The sequence below is a fragment of the Cricetulus griseus genome, assembly GCF_003668045.3.
Source record: "Cricetulus griseus strain 17A/GY chromosome 1 unlocalized genomic scaffold, alternate assembly CriGri-PICRH-1.0 chr1_1, whole genome shotgun sequence".
Taxonomy (NCBI): Eukaryota; Metazoa; Chordata; class Mammalia; order Rodentia; family Cricetidae; genus Cricetulus; species Cricetulus griseus.
Window position 1 is genome coordinate 211,494,541 of NW_023276807.1, and position 25,344 is coordinate 211,519,884.

General features: G+C 37.5%; 1 protein-coding gene across 1 annotated transcript in view; it reads left to right on the plus strand.

The window, feature by feature from the left end:
* Rnf17 (ring finger protein 17) overlaps positions 1 to 25,344 on the plus strand; it is a 116,697-nt gene that overhangs the window by 13,793 nt on the left and 77,560 nt on the right. The window contains exons 3-7 of the mRNA XM_027390516.2: positions 1,999 to 2,090; positions 4,492 to 4,603; positions 12,866 to 12,937; positions 19,604 to 19,704; positions 22,689 to 22,860. Of these exons, the coding sequence (XP_027246317.1) occupies positions 1,999 to 2,090; positions 4,492 to 4,603; positions 12,866 to 12,937; positions 19,604 to 19,704; positions 22,689 to 22,860 (549 nt within the window). The remainder of the gene's footprint in view (positions 1 to 1,998; positions 2,091 to 4,491; positions 4,604 to 12,865; positions 12,938 to 19,603; positions 19,705 to 22,688; positions 22,861 to 25,344) is intronic.

Consider the following 25,344-nt stretch of genomic DNA (forward strand, 5'->3'; position numbering starts at 1 on the left):
TTATGAAATTTGCAGGAAAATGGATGGAACTGGAAAATATTAAGTGAGGTAACTCAGGTTCAAAAGAACAAATGCCACATGGTGTCTCTAATGCCACTCCTACTTTGTAACTTTCATATATGTGCATCTCTGTGGATGTGGGTGCATGTTGATCCCAGGGAAACTAGAAAAGAGCCCATGGGAGAGGGATTGTGTAAGAAGGGAAAGTAGAACATGTGATTCAAAAGTGGAAGGGTAGATACTGAGAGTGAGCAGGGTTAATGGGGGAGGGGGAACAGGAAGATGGAGGAAAGCACTGGGAACTAAAGATATATGGAAAGACCATGAGAAAATCTAATACTTGATAAGCTATTCGCCAATAAGTATTTTAACAGACGTGTCCTTTTGGATGGATAAAGCTGCCTTCCCCCCCACTAAACCATAGGTTATTTTAAAGAAAATTTCCAGTGCCACAGTGGACTGTAGAGACTCATAACTGATCAATTCTCTATGAATTATTGGTCAAAGAAGCCCTCAGAAGCCTCCAAACAATACAGGCAATTTCCACTGCCTTTAGTTGTCCACCAGAATTAGGTATTTAAAAAAAAAAAAAAAAACTTGCTGAAGACGTCAAATGCTTTGTGTAGAGGGCCTAGGGAAATCAAGCTGGCATTGAGCTAGAAGCTTCCTCCCTGCTGACTAGCCCTCATCATCATCGTGCCAGGAGTTGCCATGAAGACTCACTGAGGCAGAGCAGATTGTCATCAGTAGTCTCACTTGTCTGTAGAGCTTGAGTTCAATACCATTGCACAGGCAAGATGAACCCACTGGTTTAATAGTGGTCAGTCTGATATGCGTAATCGATGGCTTTCTGATTAGATCTGATGTCTGCTGCACAAGACAGAATCATACTGGTACTATAAACCTGCTCAAAAAGCCATCACTGTGGAAGTCTTTAATATGGAATCTACTGCTGTTGGTTTGCTAAATAGACATGATGTGCCTTCTAAACAGCTGTGGTTTTGCCCATAGATTAACAGCTGTCAGCTTTAGTCAGAGACATTTCTTTTTTCAGTAGTCAGTGATGAGTGCAGAGACTCATAACTGGTGAAACACTGATAATAAATGACTGTTGAGTGTTCAGCCACAAATGGCACCTCTCTAAGGCTCAGGGAACAGCACAGAAAAATGGGCAAAAAGATGTGAGCCAGAGGAAAGAGTGAGAACACAGGCTCTCACCCCTATACAAGAAGCTTTACATAATTGATAACTGCTGGCAAAGGAAAATCAGTTTCTTCCAAAGAAGTCTTACTGTATATATTAACCACACTCCAGGTTGTGCCCCATTCCCAAGAGTAGTTGGACACAAGGTTTCAGTGGTATGTTTATAGATTTCTGCCTCATTTTGCTATGTTTGGGCATCCTTTTTTGTTTTACTAGTATTTTGCTTATTTTGATTTCTGTTTTTAAGGCTTTTTTAAAAACAGAATCTTGCTTAAGTTGCCCAAGCTGGCCTTGAACTTAAGATCCCTGTGTTTTAGCCTCTCAAGTAGCTGGGCCAGTGCTACCAGGTCTATCTATTAATTTTATATTTGATTAATTTTAGGATATTAAGTCTATCTCTAGAAAACTGGCACAATTCTCCATTTATTAGTTTTTTGTTTTATAACCAATATTTTTAGGGTTTGTATTAGATAGTATTTTGTAGTTTTGAACAGAATAAAGATACCACTCAGTATATAGTTTAGTAGCAAATTTTAAAGTATTGTTGTAATCATTTCCTTTAGAATTATAACAAGTTATTTTGGTTAATTTAATGTTCTGTTTAGTAACCATTAGGGTGCTAATTTTTACCCAAATTAATTAAGGTAAAACTACAAGTACAGTTTTCCCTTGACTTAAAGAGAATTTCAGAATCTTTATTGTTAACAGTTTTGTTTATGAATAGCACAAAAAAGTTGTTTGGGTTCTGCAAACATTGGATGACCATGAATTTGTTTAATCTTATTTTGTCTTAAGGTTCATACAACTGTCAGTATGAATCAAGGTCACTACTCAATAGATGGATTTTTAAAAGAAGATTCTTCTCTGGAAGCATTGCAACCTAAAATGTATGTTCATGTGTACACTTACTTTAGCACTTAAAGTTCAGTGTATTTATAAAACAATTTCAAAAATGTTGATAAAATGTTGCTCCTAAATGTGTTTCTAGCCTGTTGTTTATAGAGTGCTACTTAAGTTCATTCATTTGTCCTGTTAGTAGAATGTAGTATTTGGCACAAAAAGAAGCAGCATTAATTTGTCCTTATTTAAAATAAAAGAGTGCAAGAAAACCTTCAAACAGGAGGCTAAGAATCCAGTTAAAGTTATCACAGCTGAATGATAGTAGGTTATAAAGAAAAAAATACTTTTCTGTTGCTCTGAAGAATGGTATAAATACAGAATGATGGCAAATATGGTTTGAGAGGTAACTTACAAAAAGAAAAATAGCAACTTTTGAGTTTTCCTATTTTTCCATTCTTCTATGTGACTTGACCACATATATATTAATAAATACTGTCTTTGAATTGGAGATTTTGAGCTCCATATAGTAATTATACGGGGTTTATTATACTTTGATACATGCATATATTTTTAATCATACTCTCCTCCTTTATCCTTGATAGAGATTTTAAAGCATATCTGAGCTATACACAGCCATTATGTTATTCCATTATAGCCTTAATGATTTATCTTTTCAAAGTAAAAAAAAAAAAACCCTGCTAGTCTATAAGCCTACTTAAGAGCACAGACCCATCTTATTCTTCTCTATATCCCTAGAGCAGTACACAGAGCAAACATGTAATGTTTGTTAGATAAAAAGCCATATTTTTATATTTTCAGTAGTTTTGTGAACTCATATGTTAGTTCCATTGTGGACAGTACCATCCCTGGGCTGAGCCCTCCCACATTGATCACTAATTAAGAAAATGCCCTATAGACTTGCCTACAGCCCAGTTTTGTGGAGGCATTTTGTCAGCTGAGGCTCCCTCCTCTCTGATGACTCTAGCATGTGTCAAATTGAATTAAAACCAATCAGTACACCAGCTTTCTAGGATCTTATTTACATAGTTGTTCATATTTACATAGATTTTAACTTTTAAAATCATATTTAATATGATGGTCAAGGAGTAAAAATATAGGGGTTTTTCAAGAAACTATCTCATTTGGAACTAATTTTATAAATATTACCAAGTAAATTACCCAAATTTCTCATATTGTTATTCATTTATCTCCCACATATTCTTGCTTTGTCAATATCTTTTGTGTCTATATTCTGTCTTGCATTGCTACTATTCACTTAATTCTCTTGTTTTCTTTTCTCTAGCTCATTCTACTTGTGTATTTTTCCTTGCTCTCTAGTTCTTCTGGCTTAACCAATTAAAATTCCAGATTCTGTAAACTTGAATTACTGATGTTCACATTACCTCCATAGTTTTTCTTGTCATATTTTGAGTTAGGGGGAGACTAAAGGAATAATTCTGGTTGTATCTTTGGGTGGAAAACCTCTCACCAGATGTTGGCATCTAGGTGTTGACATAATACTTCTCTCATCTACAAACATAATAGCCAGTCACTTTCTCCATGAGCTTCGTGCAGATGATGAGAACACAACTTTGGGAATCATTGTGATTCAGTGGTCATAGGTTTTGTCTCCACACAGTAGCCATTTTTTATCAAATTTGGGGTTGCTAAATTTGTATATCTGCAAAAGTCAAACATCATTTATTGAGCAGTGTAGACTGAGTTTAAACAAAAGGAAACAGCAGCTCTCCCCCATGCTAGCCATCGCTGCTGTGTTCAGTGCTTTCAGCACTTTTGCTTTCCCCCCAGAGATCTTTACTTCCTTTTGAAATTTTCTGACTTAAAACATCATGCAAGTTAATTAGATATACTTGTCTGTATATGTGTAATGTCTAGTAAAAATTCAAACTTTGTTCTAAATGACCAGTTTTTAAATTAAACACTATGTAAATTATATTAGAAACTCTTCATTCTTAAATGCAGTTTGGTTTAGACAAGTTTTATATATAGTTTGTTTTATGTGGTGTTTCAAGTTTTCTGAGATAGGGTCTGTTGTTACACAAGTTTATCAGTGCACTTTTAATAACTGACATTTCTGCATGTAAGTACTTCTTATTTGTATGCATGAGTAACTTTAATTGATGAGCTTAAAACATTTTAATTATTACTAGTATTCTTCCCCCAAATACCAAGTAAGTAAACGTGACCAAGAAATTAGAACTAGAACATGGTATAAGCCATTACTTTTAGGAATTTGCTTATTATATTAAGTTATATTAAGATTAAATTGTGTGAGGAATTTTAATTCATGGATTCTCCTTACTGATAATGGAAAACATGCTCTTATAAGACATCATCTGAATTATTTTTGATTGAGAATAAAAATGAGAAGGCTATGGAGATTATATTCATGCTTGTATTACAGATAACACACTTGACCTTTTCCAGGGTAAAGAACTGCTCTTCGGGTGTTAAAAAGACAGTGGACCAGCTAATTGTTGATTTGGAGCATTCATCCTCCATACACAGGACTGTTTTAAGCCCATCGGCTATAATGTCGGTATGAAAAACTTTGGTCATGAAGCATTGTGAAACCAAACATTTGGCTTTATGCTAGGTAGCTGAACTTTTCCTAAAAGTTCCTACAATTATTAGTTCTTTTATGTAATTATGAATTCCTCATAATTAAAATTATGAAGGCTAAAAGTAACAAACCCACTTTCCTTCCTTGAATCTTTTGCTTTGCCCTTTGCTTGAACAGTTTTAACCTATGTTTTTGATGAACCTGTTGATAAATCTCTTTTTCCTGAGGCATACTTTGACTTGGTTTTGAAGTTCTTGATATTTACCTGCATACATATTTACTCCAAATTCCCTGAAACATGTACAGTTAAAATATTCTAAATTCTGAATATAGTTTCCCAATTATTTTACTGACAGCTAAGAGGCCTAATAGCCTATTGGTAGTGATATTGTTTGTTGTTGAAGATTGAATTTTACCTGTTACTATTGTGAATAATGTTAATGGTAAACATTTACTGAATTTGAGCTTAGAAATAGAACAGACTCTAAAATGAAACTAAGTGAAACAGAGTTTTTTTGTTTTTGTAAAAATCATACTGGTTTGGAAGAGAAGAGTGAAGTATAAATTATACTCATCTCATTCTCTTTTGTTTTAATTCTAATTTAAAAAAAATAGAACTTCTAGCCAGGTGTTGGTGGCACACACCTTTAATCCCAGCACTCGTGAGGCAGAGGCAGGAGGATCTCTGTGAGTTCAACGCCAGCCTGGTCTCCAGAGTGAGTACCAGAATGGGCTCCAAAGCTACACAAAGAAACCCTGTCTTGAAAAACATTAAATAAATAAATAAATAAATAAATAAATAAATAAATAAATAAAGATAAATAGAACTTCATAATGTTGCCCAAGCTGGACATGAACTCACTACATAGCTCAAGATGATCTGATCCTCTTCCCCATACCTCCCAAGTGCTCTGATTACAAATGTATGTTATCAAGTTAAACTCTTTTTTTTTTAGATTTATTTATTTATTATGTGTACAGTGTTCGGCACCAAACCTCATTACAGATGGTTGTGAGCCACCATGTGGTTGCTGAGAATTAAACTCAGGACCTTGGAAGAGCAACCAGTGCTCTTAACCACTAAGCCATCTCTCCAGCACTCAAGTTAAACTCTTAGCAGAGCCATATTTATAGTCAACTTTTCTTAAAACTGTTTGTCTATATGCTTTTTTCATGATACATTTTCAAAGATGATTTTAAATTGAAAAATGGATTCATAGTACAATTTTACTGTTAAACACTATATTTATGGGTAGCTTTGGTGGCACATGTTTGTACTACCAGTGCTTAGGAGGCTGAGGCAGATGGCTCACAGGTCACTACGTATGTTGGTGTATTACTAACAAAGACAGGGGCAGGAGGATTCTTTCTTCTTTATTTCCTCTTTCTTTCTTTCTTTCTTTCTTTCTTTATTTATTTATTTATTTATTTCTTGTTTTGGTTTTGTGAGACAGGGTTTCTCTGTGTTGCTTTGGAGCCTGTCCTGGCACTCTGTAGACCAGGCTGGACTTGAACTCACAGAGATCCACTTGTCTCTGCCTCCCAAGAGCTGGGATTAAAGGTGGGCACCACCAACAAGGCTCACAGGGGCCAGAGGATTATTGCAAGGTTGAAGACAGCCTAGTCTATATAAATGAGTTCCTCTACTGACTGAGGATATAGCTCAGTGGTAAAATGGGTTGCCTAGCATGCCTGAGATTCTGGGTTTCTATCTATAGAGTGTGAATAAAATTTGTTAATTTTTTAAAATTTTACATAGGCAGGATTAGAAATATTTTTTCTTTTTCTCCATTTTTATATAAATTAGAAAAAAGATTATTTTACATGTCAATCCCAGTTCCCTCTGCCTCACCTCCTCCCTCTACCCCCCCCCAACTAACACTCAACCTATCCCATACTCTTTCTGCTCCCCAGGGAGGGTGAGGCCTTCCATAGGGGGTCTTCAGAGTCTGCCATATCCTTTGGGATAGGGCCTAGGCCCAACCCCTTGTGTCTAGGCTCAGGGAGTATCCCTCTATATGGAATGGGCTCCCAAAGTCTATTTCTATGCTAGGGATAAGTAATGATCTACTACAAAAGGCCCCATAGATTTCTGAGGTCTCCTTACAAACACCCATGTTCATGTGGTCTGTGTTAGTCCCTTGCTGGTTTCCCTGCTATCAGTTTGGGAACCAAGAGGTCCCTCTTGTTCAGCTCAGCTGTTTCTGTGGGTTTCACCAGCCTGGTATTGACCCCTTTGCTCATCACTCCTTCTCTGCAACTGGATTCCAGTTCAGTTCAGTGTTTAGCTGTGGGTGTCTGCTTCCATTTCCACCAGCTGCTGGGTGAAGGCTATAGGATGGCATATAAGTCAGTCATCAATCTCATTATCAGGGGAGGGCATTTAAGGTAGCCTCTCCTCTGTTACTTAGATTGTTTGTTGGTGTCATCGTTGTAGATCTACAGACATTTCCCTAGTGCCTGATTTCTCTTTAAACCTATAATGGCTCCCTGTATTGTGGTATGTCTTATCTTGTTCTCCTCTATTTGTCCCCCAACTCAAACTTTCTGCTCCCTCATGTCCTCCTCACCCCTTCTCTTCTCCTCTTCTCATTCTCCTAGCTCCCTCTTCTCCCCTCATGCTCCCAATTTGATCAGGAGATCTTGTCTATTTCCCCTTCTCTGGGGGACCATGTATGTCTCTCTTAGCGTTCTCCTTGTTTCCTAGCTTCTCTGGTGGTATGGATTGTGGGCTGGTAATCCTTTGCTCTGTGTCTAAAATCCATATATGAGTGAGTACATACCTTGTTTGTCTTTTTGTGACTGGGTTACCTCGCTCAGAATGGTTTCTTCTAGTTCTATCCTTTTGCCTGCGAATTTCAAGATTCCTTTTTTATTTGTTTGTTTGTTTGTTTGTTTGTTTTTTCTGCTGAGTAGTACTCCATTGTGTAAATGTCCCACATTTTCTCTATCCATTCTTCAGTTGAGGGGCATCTAGGTTGCTTCCAGGTTCTGGCTATTACAAATAATGCTGCTATGAACATTGTTGAACAGATGTCCTTGTTGTATGAATGTGCTTCTTTTGGGTATATGCCTAAGAGTGGAATTGCTGGATCTTGTGGTAGACTGATTCCCATTTTCCTGAGGAGTCACCATACTGATTTCCAAAGTGCTCTTACAAGTTTGCACTCCCACCAGCAGTGGAGAAGTGTTCCCCTTTCTCCACATCCTCTCCAACATAAACTGTCATTGGTATTTTTGATTTTAGCCATTCTGACAAGAGTAAGATGGTATCTTAGAGTTGTTTTGATTTGCATTTCCCTGGTGGCTAAGGATGTTGAACACTTTCTTATGTGTCTTTCAGCCATTTTAGATTCCTCTATTGAGAATTGTCTATTTAGTTCTGTGCCCCACTTTTTAATTGGATTATTTGGTGTTGTAGAGACTAGCTTCTTTAATTCTTTGTGTAAATTTTGGAGATCAGCCCTCTGTTGGATGTGGGGTTGGTGAATATCTTTTCCCATTCTGTGGGCTGGCATTTTGTCTTACTGACTGTGTCCTTTGCCTTACAGAAGCTTCTCAGTTTCAGGAGGTACCATTTATCAATTGTCGTCTCAGGAAGCAGTCTCCTGAACCAATTAATTCAAGAGTATTTCCCACTTTCTCTTCTAAGAGGTTCAGTGTGGCTGGATTTATGTTGAGGTCTTTGATCCATTTGTACTTAAGTTTTGTGCATGCAATAGATATGGATCTATCTGCAGTCTTCTACATGCCAGCATCCAGTTATGCCAGCACCATTTGTTGAAGATACTTTCTTTATTCCATTGTATAACTTTAGCTTCTTTGTCAAAAATCAGGTGTTCATAGGTGTGTGGGTTAATATCAGGGTTTTCAACTCGATTCCATTGGTCTACCGTCTATTTTTTGTGCCAATACCAAGCTGTTTTCAGGACTGTAGCTCTATAATAGAGCTTGAAGTCAGGGATGGTGCTGCCCCTGGAAGTTCCTTTATTTTACAGGGTTGGTTTGGCTATCCTGGGTCTTTTGTTTTTCCATATAACATTGAGAATTGTTGTTTCAAGGTCTGTGAAGAATTGTGTTGGGATTTTGATGGGGATTGCATTGAATCTGTAGATTGCTTTTGGCAAGATTGCCATTTTTACTATGCTGATCCTAATGATCTTACCTATCCAAGAACATGAGAGATCCTTCCATTTATTTTTTGGTCTCTTCTTTAATTTCTTTCTTTAAAGACTCAAAATTCTTATGATACAGATCTTTCACTTTTTTTGCTTAGCATTATCCCAGGTATTTTATGTTGTTTGTGGCAATTGTAAAGGGTGATGCTTCTCTGATTTCTTTCTCAGCACATTTATCATCTGTATATAGAAGGGCTACTGATTTTTTTTAGTTAATCTTGTATCCTGCCACTTTGCTGAAGGTGTTTATCCACTGTTGGAGTTCCCTGGTAGAGTTTTTCGGGTCACTTATGTAGACTATCATATCATCTGCAAATAGTGAGAGTTTGACTTCTTCCTTTCCAGTTTGTATCCCCTTGATCTCCTTTTCTTTTATTGCTCTAGCTAGAACTCCAAGGACAATGTTGAAAAGGTATGGAGTGAGTGGACAGCCTTGTCTTGTTCCTGGTTTTAGGGGAATCACGTTCAGTTTCTCTCCCTTTAGTTTGATGTTGACTGTTGGTTTACTGTATATAGCCTTTTTTATGTTCCTGTTATTCCTGATCTCTCCAAGACCTTTATCATGAATGGGTGTTGGATTTTTGTCAAAGGTTTTTTTTCAGCATCTAGCGAGATGATCATGTGGTTTTTCTTTCTCAGTCTGTTTATGGTGGATTACATTGATGGATTTTCGTATGTTGAACCATCCTTGCATCCCTGGGATGACGCCTACTTGATCATTGTGGATAATTTCTCTGATGTGTTCTTGGATTCAATTTGCCAGTATTTTATTGAGTATTTTTGCATCAATTTTCATGAAGGATATTGGTGTGTAGTTGTCTTTCTTAGTTGTGCCTTTGTGTGACTTGGGTACCAAGGTTAGTGAAGCCTGGTAAAAAGAGTTCGGCAATGATCCTTCTGCTTCTTTCATGTGGAATACTTTGAGGAGAATTGGTATAAGCTGTTCCTTGAATTTCTGGTAGAAATATGCACTGAAGGCATCTGGCCCTGGGCTTTTTTTGTTTGGGAGACTTTTGATGACTATTTCTATTTCATTAGGGGTTATAGCTCTATTTAAATTGCTTATCTCTTCTTGATTTAATTTTGGTAAGTGAAATCTATCCAGAAAATTGTCTATTTCCTTTAGATTTTCAAATTTTGAAGAATATAGGTTTTCAAAGTATGACCTGATGATTCTCTGGATTTCCTCTGTGTCTCTTGTTATGTCCCCCTTCTCATTTCTGATTTTATTAATTTGCACATTCACTCTTTGCTGTTTGGTAAGTTCGGATAAAGGTTTGTCTATCTTGTTGATTTTCTCGAAAAACCAACTCCTCCCATTATATTTATTCTTTATATTGTTTTCCTAGTTTCTGTGTTATTGATTTCATCCCTCAATTTGATTATTTCCTGGCATCTACTCCTCCGAGGTGCATGAGCTTCTTTGTGTTCTAGAGCTTTCAGTTGTTCTATCAGTTCTCCAGTTTCTTCATGTGGGCACTTAGTGCTATGAACTTTCCTCTTCACACTGCTTTCAAAGTGTCCCATAAGTTTGGGTATGTTGTGTCCTTATTCTCATTGAATTCTAGGAAATCTTTAATTTCTTTTTTTATTTCTTCCTCGACCCAGGAATGGTGCAATTGGGCATTATTCAATTTCCATGGGTTTGTAGGTTTTCTGCAATTTGTGTTGTTGTTGAATCTAACTATAAAGCATGGTGGTCTGATAAGACACAGAGTTATTTTAATTTTTTTGTACCTGTTGAGGTTTGCTATGTTGCCAAGTATGTGGTCAATTTTAGAGAAGGTTCCATGTGGTGCTGAAAAGAAGGTATATTTTATGTTTGGATGGAATGTTCTATAGATGTCTGTTAAGCCTAATTGGGTCATAACTTCTATTAATTCCTTTGATTCTTTAAGTTTCTGTCTGGTGTTTCTGTCTAGTGGTGAGAGTGGGGCGTTGAAGTCTCCCACTATAAGTGTGTGGGGTTTTATGTGTGATTTGAGTTTTATAGTGTTTCTTTTACAAACGTGGATGCCTTTGTATTTGGGGAATAGATGTTCAGAATTGAGACTTCATCTTGATGAATTTCTCCTGTGATGAGTAGGAAGTGACCTCCTTCATCTCTTTTGATTGATTTTAGTTTAAAGTCTAATTTGTTAGATATTAATTAGGATTGCTACACCAGCTTGTTTCTTGGGTCCATTTGATTGGAAAATCTTTTCCCAACCCTTACTCTGAGGTGCCGTCTGTCTTTGAAGTTGAGATGTGTTTCTTGTATGCAGCAGAAGGATGGATTCTGTCTTCTTATCCATTCTACTGGCCTGTGTCTTTTTATAGGCGAGTTAAGACCATTAATATTGAGGGATATTAATGACCATTGATTGTTCATTCTTGTTTGTTTTGGATTTGGTGGTGGTGGTGAAATTGTGTGTGCATTTCCACCTCTCCTCCTTTTTTTTGGCTTTTGGGATTATCTATTGCCTATGTTTTTCTGGTTGTAGTTAATTTCCTTGGGTTGGAGTTTTCCTTTCAACACTTTGTGTAGGGCTGGATTGGTGGATATGTATTGTTTAAATCTGGATTTGTCATGGAATATTTTGTTTTCTCCATCTATATTGATTGAAAGCTTTTCTGGGTAAAGTAGCCTGGGCTGGCATCTGTGGTCTCATAGAGTAGGTAGAATATCTATCCAGGACCTTCTGGCTTTCAGAGTTTCCATGGAAAAGTCTGGTATAATTCTGATAGGTTTGCCTTTATATGTTTCTTGACCTTTTTCCTTTGCTGCTCTTAATATTCTTTTTTGTTGTTGTTGTTCTGTATGTTTGGGGTTTTGATTATTATATGGCAAGGAGACCTTTTTGTGGTCCACTCTATTTGGTGTCCTGTAAGCTTCTTGTACTTTCATTGGCATGTCTTTCTGTAGGTTGGGAAAGTTTTCTTCTGTGGTTTTGTTGAATATGTTTTCTGCACCTTTGAGTTGGGTTTCTTCACCTTCTTCTACACCTATTATTCTTAGGTTTGGTCTTTTCACAGTGTCCCATATTTCCTTGATATTTTGTGTTAGGGATTTGTTGGATTTAAGATTTTCTTTGGTCTATGAGTCTATTTCTCCTAGTGTATCTTTAACACCTGAGATTCTTTCTTCCATCTCTTGTATTCTGTTGGTTGTGCTTGCATCTGTAGTCCTGATCATTTTCTCAGCTTTTCTATTTCCAGCATTCCCTCAGTTTGTGTTTTCTTTATTGCCTCTATTTCAGTTTTCAGGTCTTGAGCTGTCTGAATTGTTTCCTTCAGCTGTTTGCTTGTATTTTCTTGGCTTTCCTTAAGAGATTTGTTGATTTCTAGTATTTTTTGTTTTTCTTTTTTCTTCCAGTTCTTTAAGGGATTTTCTTATATCCTCTTTGAGGCCCTCTATCATTTTCCTGAAGATGTTTTTAAGGTCATTCTCTTCTGCTTCATCTACGTTGTGATGTTTAAGTCTTGCTGGTGGTCAAGTCAAGACTCCGGTGGTATCATATTGGTTTTTCTGTTGTTGAATGTGTTTTTAATATTGTCTTCTTCCCATCACTTCTTCCGGTGGGTGTAGAAGGAATCTCTTCCTCTCCTGGTGGGTATGGGACCAAGGTTCCCTTCCAAGGTTCCCTTCCGGTAGGTGCAAGCAGATCCAATACTCTGTCTCTCCTCTTCCTAGTCCCATGGATGGAGGCGGGACAGATACCAGGGCTTTGGCAGTCTCTGGGTGGGCTGGATCCCGCCAAATGGGATCCACCACATGAGCAGTCCTCCAGCCTCAGGTATCCCCTAGTAGGGCAGAGGACCCTGGTGGGAAGCAGGCTCAAGCTTACCTAGTCTTACAGATGGAGGCGGGACTGGTATCGGGGGCCTTGGCAGTCTCTGGGTGAGCAATCCCCTGCCTCAGGATTAGAAGTATTTTTATTGTTGTTGCTTACTTTTATACTTCATTGATAGTCTTTGTTGCATTTGTAACAAAAATTGCAGCTTAAGTTTTTACAACTATAATATATCTAAGCATCTATTTTTGTGTTTTATATTTGTATATTGTTCCCTCTCTTCTTAGGAGACAGAAGAAATTGATGAAGCACTGAAGATAGCAGGCTATAATTTTGAACAATTAAGTAATGCTATAAAAGTAAGCATTTTGAATCATTCTACCAGGAGGTAAAGCATGGTCTCTTTGTGGGAAAAAACACATTTTAATAAACGTTATTATAATAAGCTTGCAAATAAAATATCATGTACCAAAATTCACCATATCTCAGCTCTGTACATCTCCCTGAACTTATACACAGATCAGCAACTCTTAAGCTGTCATGCTTCATGTTAGATTTTATACTTTATTATTTACCACCAGAAATCCATGGCAGAGTTAGAACTAAAATAACCATTAGCTTCATAACCTATTCCATAACTTTTGTCCTTTTTTATCTCTTATATTTTTCACTTCTTGTTCTCTGTCTACATGTTATACTGTGCACACTTACATGTGTGTGTGTGTGTGTGTGTGTGTGTGTATATATATATATATATATATATATATATATATATTTGGCAATGTTCTGCATATGAATGAGAACATGTGTGGTTTTTTCTTCCTGAGACTGCATGCCTTCAGTTAATATTATACATTCTAAGTCCACCCATTTCCTCTTTTTAGGGAATAGGGTATGTCAGTATGGAAGATTGAACCTAGAGTGTGATGCATATGAAACAAGCCCTCTACCACTGAGCTACAACCCCAGCCAAAATGCCTTCTATAAGTATATATATTTGTATGTATATCACCAAAGTTAGGTTTAGCTCTCCATTTTTAAACACAATAACATAAATAATAGAGAAACATGCAAAAGAATTGAAAACTACCCTTGCCCCCAAAGCCTGCCAGGATTGGGTTTGTAACATTGTTATTCTAAGAAGGTTAATAAAATAGGAGACTATGAGGAATCAGGATATGTCTTTTCTGTGAATTGAATTTTCATCTTTGCAGAATTTACCCCTTGTTTGGCTGTGTCCTCCAACAGAGAGATTCTCATTCTCTTTGCTGCTTGCTCTACCTGACAAGAAACTGGCCCTTAAGCACCCATCAACAACAGTTTTAGAGTTAAGGATTTCTGGAGGTTTTAGCTGGTTATGTTGTTTTTACTTTTTTATAGAGAAGAGGGAGATATTGTGGATTGACTAAATTTCACTATAAAAAATAAAGCTTTCAATGGCTATTGCTTCATTTGTTAAATCTTTAAACAGTATTTTTTGGTTTTCAATGAACATGTTGTACTTTCTTGTTTAAATTTAATGCTGTGAATTTTATTCTGCTTGATGCTATTGTAAAAAGGAGTTGTTTCCTTAATTTCATTTTCAAACTCTTATTGCTAAGTAGAAGTATAATTAATGCTTTATGTTTAAAAAGTCATCTTTCTCAAAAGGAATTAGAAATACAGTGATAGTAACGGGGTGAGTGTTATGAGAAAGGAAAGCATTGAGAAAAGGAGGGAATAAAGAGTTACCTGTGACAACAAGCTTTACTTGACAAGCATCACTACATTAAGATAACAGGTGCATATTTCAACATCTGAATTTGAAACGGGCATAGTTGAGCTCCAAACCAGGCATCTTCTATTCCAAACTCAATTCCTTTTTTGTATAATGCACAATACATCTACTCTAGCCTATCAGCCCTCAATCAACCCTAATACCAAAATCTTAAGTATCCTCTTAGTCAGATATAGGTGAGACTGGGGGCTTGATTCATCCTGGAGCAAAACAGTGAGCCGGTGAATGCAAAGTAGCAGTCTGCTTCACAATACTTTCCTAAGACAGGCATAAGATAGACATGGCCTTGCCAAAAGGAAAAATAAAATACAGCTATATAGAGGCCATGGATCTCAAGCAAAAAAAAAAAATTAATGCTTTAAAAATTAGCATAAAATAGCTACCATTTTCACTCATTTTTGTTTTGTTTTTTTCATAGAATGTAATATGTAGCATATGTAAGTATATTTTTACTGAATTTTTTCATATATTTTGATCATGTTTTTTTTCTTCCCGAAATTCTTCCCAGATTCTCTCTACCCACCCAACTTTTCATTTTCATTCAAAAAGAAAAAAGAAGAAACATAGCACCAAAATAACCCACAAACACAAAATCAAACAAGCAAAAGACCAGTAAGACAAAATGCCAAAACAAAACAAAATGAAACAAAAAGTTCACAAAACTACCATGGAGTTTATTTTGTGTTGGTCAACTATACTTGGGCATGGGGCCTGCCCTGTAGTGTAGTTGATATACCCAGTGAGACTCCATTGGAGAAAATGGATTTTCCCTTTGCTAGTGAATATCAATTGTAGATAGCTTCTTGGTTAGGAGTGGGAATTGTACTGCAACAGCTCTTGCAGGTGAATCTGGAAAGTGAGTCAGCCAATTCAACTTCCAAGACACCAGGGATGATGCAGGGAATCACGGTCTACTCCCCCTTCTCAGTGTTGGGCATTTGTCTTGGTCCTGTGTGGATCTTGTGTGTGCTGCCACAGTGTCTGTGAGTTCATATATACATCAGTCTTTGTTGCATCTAAATTTTGTTTCCTTGGAGTCATCCATTATAGTCACCCATTACCTCTGCTAAAGTCTTTCCGATTCCTTTTCCACATATACCTGAGTGCTGGTGGGGGAGGGGATTTTGAAGACATCTCATTTAAGACTGAGTGCTCCAAAGTGTCTCACTCTCTGTATATTGTCCAGTTGTGGATCTCTGTATTAGTTCCCATCTACTGCAAGTAGAAGTCCTCTGATGAGGGCTGAGTGAGGCACTGATCTGTGGGTATATTAGTATGCCCTTTCTAATTGTTTTATTACTATGACCCTTTAGCACAGTGGTTCTCAACCTTCCTAATGCTGCGACCCTTTAATACAGTCCCTCTCCTGTTGTGAAGACCTATCAGTTATTTCGTTGCTACTTCTTAACTGCTATCTTTCTACTGCTATGAGTTGTAATTTAAATATCTGATATGCAGGATATCTGACTGATTCACAGGTTGAGAACCACTGCTTTAGCAGAATAATAATAGATTTTCCTCTAGGGCCCATGACCTATTTAGTCTAAGGCTAGTGGCCACTAAAGCAGTCACTGCTTTGGGTTCCATTTCATGGAGTGGGTGTTAAATACAATCAAAAGCAATTGGGTATTCCTATAATATCCATGCTACTGTAACACCAGTATGCCTTGCAGGCAGGTCATTGTTGTAGGTTGCAGGGAGTATAGCTAAGTAATATTGACGATTACCTTTCTCCTCTAGTAGCATTCAGAGTACCTTCCAGTACTATGAATACTAGTCAGTTGGGGTGAACTTTCTACTTAGGCACCAGCTCAGCCTCTCAGTGTCCAATTACATAAGTAAGCATTGTTTTCAGCAAATGAGGCCTTGATGTCAGGTTGTAGAGAGCCCTGGCATTAGCCTGTGGTGTTTAGAGGTTTAGGAGGAGCCCCTTTGGAGAATGACTCAAGACATAACCCATTCCTGGCAATGGAGGTTTTACTTGGTGACAAAAGGTGTCTAGTTGGGGCATTGTCTCCCCCTCTTTGGTGACTCCATTTGTATTTGGTTATGCAGTAGTAGGTTTCCATATAGTTTTACAAAAAGCCTTTCTTGTTAGTTGTTCTTCCCCATATTCCTTCCTTTACTCTTCTCTTCCACCCCCTTCCTATTTAATCCTCCTATTCTAGTTTCCCAATTTTCTCCCCATAACTGTTCTATTTCCCTTCCTTGGGAGATGCTCTCTTCCCTACTAATACCTTACTAGGTACCTAACCTCTGTGGCTATTTGAATTGGCATACATTTTGAAAGCTTAAAAAGCTAACATCTGCATATAAGAGAAAACATATTTGTCCTACCTCACTCAGGATGTTTTTTTTTTCCTATCTCCATTCATTTACCTACAAATATCATAATTTAATTTTGTATTTAATAGCTGAATAATCTATTGTGTAAATATGCCACAGTTTCACTATCCATTTGTCAATTGAAAGACATGTAGGCTATTTCCAATTTGTGGCTGTTATGAATAGAACAGCAGTGAAAATGGGTAAGCAAACATCTCTGTAGTAGGATGTAGAGTCCTTTGGGTATATATCCAAGAGCAGTAGAGTTCAGTCCTGAGGTAGATTCATTCCCAGCTTCCTGAGAAAACACTGATTTCCATAGTGGCTGTATCAGTTTACATTCCCTCCAGCAATGAAGTGTTCCTTGCTAGCTTGAGGTGTCATTTATTTTATTGATCTTGGTCATTATGGCTGGGGTAAAATGAAATCTAAAAGTAGTTTTTTTTATTTACATTTCCCTGATGGCTAACGTTGTTTAACATCTAAGTATTTCTTGGTAATTTGTGTTTCATCTTTTGAGGACTCTGTTTAGGCTTGTACCCCATTTTTAATTGGGTTGCTTTTTTGATATTGCATTTTTAGATCTTTACATATTTAGCTACTAATTATGTTGTTAAAGATCTTTTCCTATTCTGTAGGCTGCCCTTTGCCCAAATGATGTGTCATTTGCCATATACCTTTTCAGCTTACTTAGATCCAGTTTATTAATTGTGGGCCTTAGTGTCTGTGCTATTGGTGTCCTGTTCAGAATACACTTTATTGTGCCAACAAGTTCAAGCCAATTTCTCACTTCCTCTTCAATCAGATTCAGGGTGTCAAGTCTTACAATGAAGTCTGTCTTAGTTAAGGTTTCTACTGCTGAGATGAAACACCATAACCAAAAAGCAAGTTGGGGAGGAAAGGGTTTATTTGGCTTACACTTCCACATTGTTCTTCATCACCAAAGGAAATCAGGGCAGGAACTCAAACAGGGCAGGAACCCAGAGGCAGGAGCTGATACAGCAACCATGGAGGAGGGCTGCTTACTGTCTTGCTCTTCATGGTTTGTTCAGCCTGCTTTCTTGTAGGACCAAGGACCACCAGCTCAGGTGTGGCACTACTTACAATGGGCTGCCCTCTCCTCCACTGATCACTAATTGAGATGGATCTCATGGAGGCATTTCCTCAACTGAGGCTTCTTCCTCTCTGATTACTCTAGCTTGTGTCAAGCTGACCAGCCAGTATAAAGTCTTTGATACATTTGGAGTTAAGTTTTATGCAAAGTAATAGGTAGGAATCTGTTTTCATTCTAATACATGAAGCCAGTTTGACTAGCACTAGTTGTTGAAGGTGCTGTCTTTTTTTCCAGGGTATATTTTTGGCTTGGTCAAAATTTTTTGTACATATATGTGCGGATTTATGTCTGGTTCTTCAGTTCCATTAATCAATGTGTCTGTCTGGTTATGTTTGTTTTGCCAGTATGTGCTATTTTAATTTCAGTAGCTCTGTAATACACTTTGAAATCAGGGGTGGTGATATCTCCAGCAACTCTTATCTATCATTCAGTATTGTTTTAGCTATTCTCTCTCTCTCTCTCTCTCTCTCTCTCTCTCTCTCTCTCTCTCTCTCTCTCTCTGTGTGTGTGTGTGTGTGTGTGTGTGTGTGTGTTGTGTATCCATATGAAACTGAAGATTCTTTTTTTAAATTTCTGTAAGTATTATGCTGGAATTGTTTTATTATTTCACTCAACTCTGTGTTTTCATTAAGGCATTTATTCCTATCCTCTTTAAGGTCCTTCAGTAGCTGTGTAATACAATTTAAAATCAGGAGTGGTAATATCTCCAGCAACTCTTATCATTCAAGATTGTTTTAGCTATTCTGTTTGTGTGTGTGTGTGTGTGTGTGTGTGTGTGTGTGTGTGTGTGTATGTGTGTGTGTGTGTGTATTTCCATATGAAATTGAAGATTCTTTTTTTTTAATTTCTGTAAGTATTATGCTGGAATTGTTTTATTATTTCATTCAACTGTCTGTATTTTAATTAAGGCATTTATTCCTATCCTCTTTATGGTCATTGGAAGTGTTCATGATTGCTGTCTTGAAATTGTTATCTTGTGTTTCAGCTGAATTGCATTTCTTGGGGCCTATTACTTCATGGCTTCTGAAGGAGCATTATTATCTTGACTGTTCATGTTTGTGCTTTTTGTACCAGTATCTAGGAATCTGGATTTATGATGTTTGAGGTGTTTCTTGGTGTAGATACAAGCAATTGTCTTTGTTGGATAGGTGGGTGTTCATTCTTTGGTTGCTGTTTCCCATTCTGAATCCTAGGCCAGTATGTTAGCTGTGGGGTCCCTGGTAGGTCTGTGGATGATACAAAGGCATGGGGATGGGCTAGGAAGAAAGGCAACAGGAAAGAGCAAGGGAAACCTGGGTCCACACCAAGAAGCAGAGTCCCTAGGGAATGTAGGTAGGGTGTGAGGAGAGGCTCCTGCCTGAAGTAAGACTAAGTCTGGAGATAGGAATGAAAGAACTAGGGGACCCTAGCTGAAGTGTGTTTTCTAGCTTTGGTTTGGAGATTTGGGGGGTTGGGTTTTTTGTTTGTTTCAGTAATTTAGAGAAAACTTCTGTTGAGAAATTCTGTTGTCCAAAATGACTTTTGTTCTGTAATGACAAAAAGGGATAAGAAAAAAAGTTTATAAAACCTATCAGTAGACTTTTAGTTGTTTTTGTTTTTTCAAAATATCAGTATAAAAATGCCTACAAGATGTCATCTTGCTGATAAGCACAAGAATATAACGTTGAACTTAATGATTTGCCCTATTGTCACTTCTATAGCTATTTTGAAAAGTCTAGAAAGTTATTTTTTACATTCAACAATATATTGATAATACAACTACTCCAAAGTAGAAATACAAGGTTAGTTTATTGAATTATTTTTTTCCAGATGCTTGATAGCACACAAAATCAAACAAGAGAAGAGACACACAGTCTAACAGAGGTTGTGGAGAAACAATTTGATAAACTTCTTGCATCTCTTGATTCCAGGTAATAACTTAAAAGTACAGGCTTGATGAAACCAATGTTCTTAATATTAATCTGTCATTCTGTTCCTTTGTTCAAATGCTCAAATAGACTGAAGTAACATGTAACTTTAAAACAAGCTTAGAAGGTAGTAAGACAGCATTTCTTCTCTGTAGCTTTGAAGCCTGTCGTGGAACTCACTCTGTAGACCAGGCTGGCCTGGAACTCACAGGCCAGCCCTCCTCTGCCTCCTGAGTGCTGGGATTAAAGGCATGCACCACAACCACCCAGGAGTAGGTGTGTCCTAAAGGCTGATTTCTAGCTAAGTGTGGTGACTTGTGCCTGTAATCACAGCATTCATTCAGGAGGTTGAGGAAGGTGGGTTTCTGTGAATTTGAAATCAGGCTGGGCAACAGTGTAAGATACTGCCTCAAAACAAACAAAAAGACTGGCTTTCAGAAGTTCAAGTGAAAAACTTTCTATACTTCAAAATTTTGTCTGTTTTTGTAATTCCAAAGCTAACTTTAGAGTTAGCAAGGTTCTTTCATTGTGTGTCTGTTTCCCACCCCTTGTTTTCACACATATATGTGTGTGCATGTGCATATGTTGTTTAAAGATAGGGGACCACTGTGTAGCCTACCTAGGCTGAACACAAGTACATGGTCCTCTAACCCAGTCTCTCAAGTACTATTACAGGTCTGAGCTACCACATTTCTTTCTTAAAGCAATTAACAAAGAAAATATTTTCATAGCCTAACTCATGTTGTAGAATTCACATATTTGGGGAACTACAAACAACTTTTTTCTTCTACATGGACCTATCATTTTCTCATGTGCTTATTTGCACCAGAAAAGAAGGCTTTCTATAGGCAGTTACTAAACGGTAATATTACTTTTTTTCAAAGCTATTTGACATGTTATTTTGAATCACATACGTTTTAAGAAAAAGGCTTATAAAACTTTTGATAGGACTAAAGTAATGTGCTTAGTAATGTCATTTGTCCATTTGTCTCTACACCAATACCTAATCTCCTTAAATTTTTATGGCATTTTATGTGCAGTGCATAAAATGGTTGGTTCCACCCCTCCCCTCACCCCCCCATCCCACCCCCACCCCACCCCCCCCCGCCTTTGGTGCTAGAGATTAGACCACTTGTTCATGCTAGGCAAGTGTTCTGCCATTGTATGAAGTTCAACTGATTTGTTATTTCTTTTGTTACAGTTTATGCCTTTGGTTTTCTTTCCCCTGTGCTTTCTTTTGTAGTCATTCCTAACCTCTGACTTTGACTCTGTCCTACTTTGCTTTCTGTTGCTGCCTGGTTCTGTTGCTCAGCTAGCTTTCTTATACAGCCCAGGCCCACTTGCCCAGGGATGGTGTTGTCCACAGTCAGTTAGGTCCTTCTGCATCAATCATGAATCAAGATAATCTCTCAGATAAGGCCACAAGCCAGTCAAAGCAGTTCTTCAACTGAGACTCCCTCTTTGGTAGTAACTCTGGTCAAACATTCAAATAGACTCTCATTCAAACTATCACAGATATATACCCAAGACTGTTGTAGCTGGGTCATACAGTGATTTTATTTTGTTTTTCTGAGAAACCTCCATACTAATTTCCATAATAGCTGGATTCATTTTCACTGTCACCAGCAGTATACAAAAGTTCATGTTTGCTGGGCATTGAGGGCCCATGCTTTTAATCCCAGTACTCTGAGAGGCAGAGGTAGGCAGATCTCTGTGAGTTCGAGGCCAGCCTGGTCTACAGATTGAGTTCCAGGACAGGCTCCAAAGCAATACAGAGAAACCCTGTCTCAAAAAAAAAAAAAAAAAAACAACCAAAATAATAATAATAATGAGATATGATTTTGTCTAATGACTAAAATACTTGAATTTTCCTTCAGTTCAGCCCTCTTAAATTGCTATAATGAAATAATTCCACCCTAGAGAAGAGAAAAAGATTTGAGTAATGATGTGTAGCTAGTGAAGACATAACTAACCACCCAAGGAGATATCTTGAATATTATTTTTAATTGGTATCTAACTTCTGGCTTGGTACTATTTTTAAATCTCATTATATCCTGGACTGTGTAACTATAGTAATATTTAAATGTGCAATTAAACCTTTGCAAAAAGTGAGTACATATAAGTCATCTTAAGGGCACAAAAGACTCCGGGAAAGATACAGGCAGATTTCTCCTAGTTAGATATAATGCTCTGAAGTCTTCAGTCTATGAAATAACTGTCTTTTAAAATATTTTTCTTTTTAAGACTAATTTTTAATTTTTTAAAAGATTTATTGTGTGTTTTGCTTGCATGTATGTATGTGTACCACATGTGTGCTTAGTTGCCTAGTGTCCCATGGGAGGTGAGGAGAGGGTATCAGATGCCTTGTTCCTGGGGTTAGAGTCAGTTGTAAGCCACATGTGGGTGCTGGGAACTGAACCCAGGTCTTCACAAGAGCAGTACTAATCGTCTTAGCCGCTGAGTCATCGCTTCAGCCTCAGTTATTTTTAATTTTATATTTTAATTAATTTTTTACTGTGTGGGGACATGTGCATATGAATGCTATTGATCACAGAGGTCAGAATGGGGCATCAGATTCCCTGGAACTGGAGTGATAGGTGGTTGTGAACTGCCTGACTTGGGTGCCAGGAACTAAACTCAAGTCCTCTGCAAGAAGAGCTGTAGGTTAACTGCTGAGCCATCTCTCCAGTCTCTTTGCTCTTTATTTACACATGGATTTCAATTGTATTTTATTTCAATTTAGTTGAATGCCTCACTTAGCCACATTATTTGTTAAGCTTATCAACTAATAAAATTAGCTTTTTAGATGCTATTCAGTTAAAGCATGCTTCTTTTAACCATATTATTTAAATTCATCATCAGTGAAATTATTCTATTATTTTAGTTAAATTCATCACTTGGTGAAATTAGGAATGCTATGCAATCATAAATTTACCTTTATATAAATCTTAGTAAACTATTACAAAATAACTTTGTCTTAAATGAAGGAAAAAGAGCTTGTGTGAAGAACTTGTAAGACGTACAGATGATTATTTATCAAAATTAGCAACAGTTAAAAGCTACATTGAAGAGAAAAAAAATGATTTGGATGCAGCTATGAAGATAGCAAAAGAACTCAAATCAGCACCTTCTCTGAGGACCTACTGTGACCTGACACAGGTAATTTTAATGTTCAGTATGAATTAGTCCTGTAGTGGCTTACTTTACATACTTTAGAACATGGACTTTGTATGTAGGACTCAAGAGTTTTTCAAATTACACTAAACTCTACAGATACTCCTTGATTTGTAGTGATATTACAGTCTGATAAACCAATTATAAGTTGAAAATATTATAAACCAAAAATATTTTTAATACAGATAACCTACCAAATAACACGGCTTAACAGCAGTGTACTGTAGAAGGTCCATTGCTTATTCTTAGGACCCTGTGATTCTCTGACACTGTCCAACATTGTAAGAAAGGATTGGACCACAAAGGCAAAAGATCAAAAATCAAATTATGCTTTCAACTGAATGAATGCTGCTTTTAGAATATTGCAGTGCATACATGTATATTTAAAACTAAGGGACTATCTTTGTTAAAAATTAATAGTTCTTACGTGTTGAATTCTTTCTTCTTTTTTGTTTTGTTTTTGACACACGGTCTTCCTATGTAGCTCTGACTTTCCTGAAACTTAACTATGTAAACCAGGGTACCCTCAAAATCAAAGAGATCTACCTGTCTCTGCCACCTGAGTGCTGGTATTAAAGGCAAGCACCACTACACCAGGCAGCATTAGAATTCTAACATACACGCTGTTCCATTCATTTAGCCTTTTATTATTTTTACTGTTTAGAATGTATAATCTGACAGCAAAGTAGTATGGCAATGAGGTGAAAACTGATGTTTGTGTTACTTAGATTTCCACCACTAGGATAAATATCTGAGATAATCAACTTGTAAAAAGAAAGGTTTGTTTTTGTTCACAGTTTTGAAGATTTCCACCCATGATTGATTGGCTCATTTGTTTTGGGTCTCTAGTGCACATTATGTAGAAGAGTATAGCAAGCAAAACCATGTTTCTCATGGCCAGGAAGGAAAAGAGAAGATAAGGTGGGATCTGACTATCCCTTTTCAGTGACGTTCTTGCCAGTGACCTAAAACCTCATTAGTCCTTACCTCTTAAAGGTTCTTGACGCATTTGATAGCACCACTCTAGGGCTCTTTAGAGGACACTTAAGTTGCAGGCTATACAAGAGTTCTAAAAAACTTGAATTAAAGAAAAGAACAGATGAGAGCTGTAAACAAAATGAGACTTTTCCTCTCATGAGTTTATAGTGGAACTAATGACTTAATTTTTTAAATATCTAATTAAATTACCTATTAATCTCAATAAGGATAGGTGTAGTAACACCTTGTGACTGTTTTGATCACACTGATGAACATTATAGCTTCTATGATTAGATCCAAGGATATGCTGTGTGTTCAAGCTTAAGGCCACCCTTCAGACAAGGAGAGCTTAAAAGCTTTCTTTCATTCCAGTGACCTTCAGTTCTTGAAAGTACTTCATATCAATACCGTGTGCACAAGACTTTTTAAATTTATCAATCAATTAGCTCTAAGTAACATACAAAACATCAGGTTTGAATATAGTATTTTCAAGCATTTGTTTTTATTGAGTCTTTTCCCCTATCCCACTGTCCTTTCTTGTGATCCTCTTTCCAGCAAACTCCTCACTTTGATGTCCTGTGTTCTGTTACTTCCACAAATCCTCTAAGTTTCTTTCTCCTCTAGAAAGCTCCATAGTTTACAGTCTCACAAACATCCACATACATGCATTTTGTTTATTCTTTGTGGATTTCACATCATGCATCCTGATCCCACTTATCTCCCCATCCCCTTGCATCTGCCTTCTGTCCTTGCAACCTCCACACAAAACAAAACTAATTTTAAAAGAAAAAAACCCAAAGACTAAACAAAACAGACCAAAATAAAAAAATCAAGTCATAGAAGCTGTAATGTGGCCTGTTGAGTCACACAGTTTACTCTTTAGTCCATTCGTCTTTACTGTGTTTATTGCTATGAGTCATTGGTCTGGTTCAAGGCCTCTGGCTTTTGATATACTATTAATAATAGACTCTCACTGGGGCTCCTCTTGGATATCCTGTTGTTGTCCTGTGTCATGGGGATCCTTCAGTTTTGGATCTGTAAGTTTGACCCCTTCATGCTCCAACAGTTCACAGATGTGGTAGATGTTGGGATGGGCCAACTCATAGCCCTAGTTCTGGGCCTGGGTAGTAGCTGGATTGGTCATCCTACTAGCTTTTCCTCATCATCACTTCCCCAGGTGAGCTCTCCAGCCCTGCCTCAGTTAGCTCACCCAGTGTAGCCTGCAGCAAGGAGCAGGGCCAGTTAGTTCTCCTCTTCTTGGGTCCTCAGATCTGGCTCACCCATACTCACACCACCAAGGCCAGTCCTACTGTTTTTCCCAGATGAGGTACAGGGCCTTCTCTCCTGATTGCTCTAGGAGGATGAGGGAGATGTCAGCTCTCATGATCTCATGCCTTAGGTCTGGCTCACCTGCCCCCCACACACACACACACAACAGGGTCAACTGTAGTGTGCTTCCCAGGCCATGGTGTAGGGCCTGCTACCCTGTGT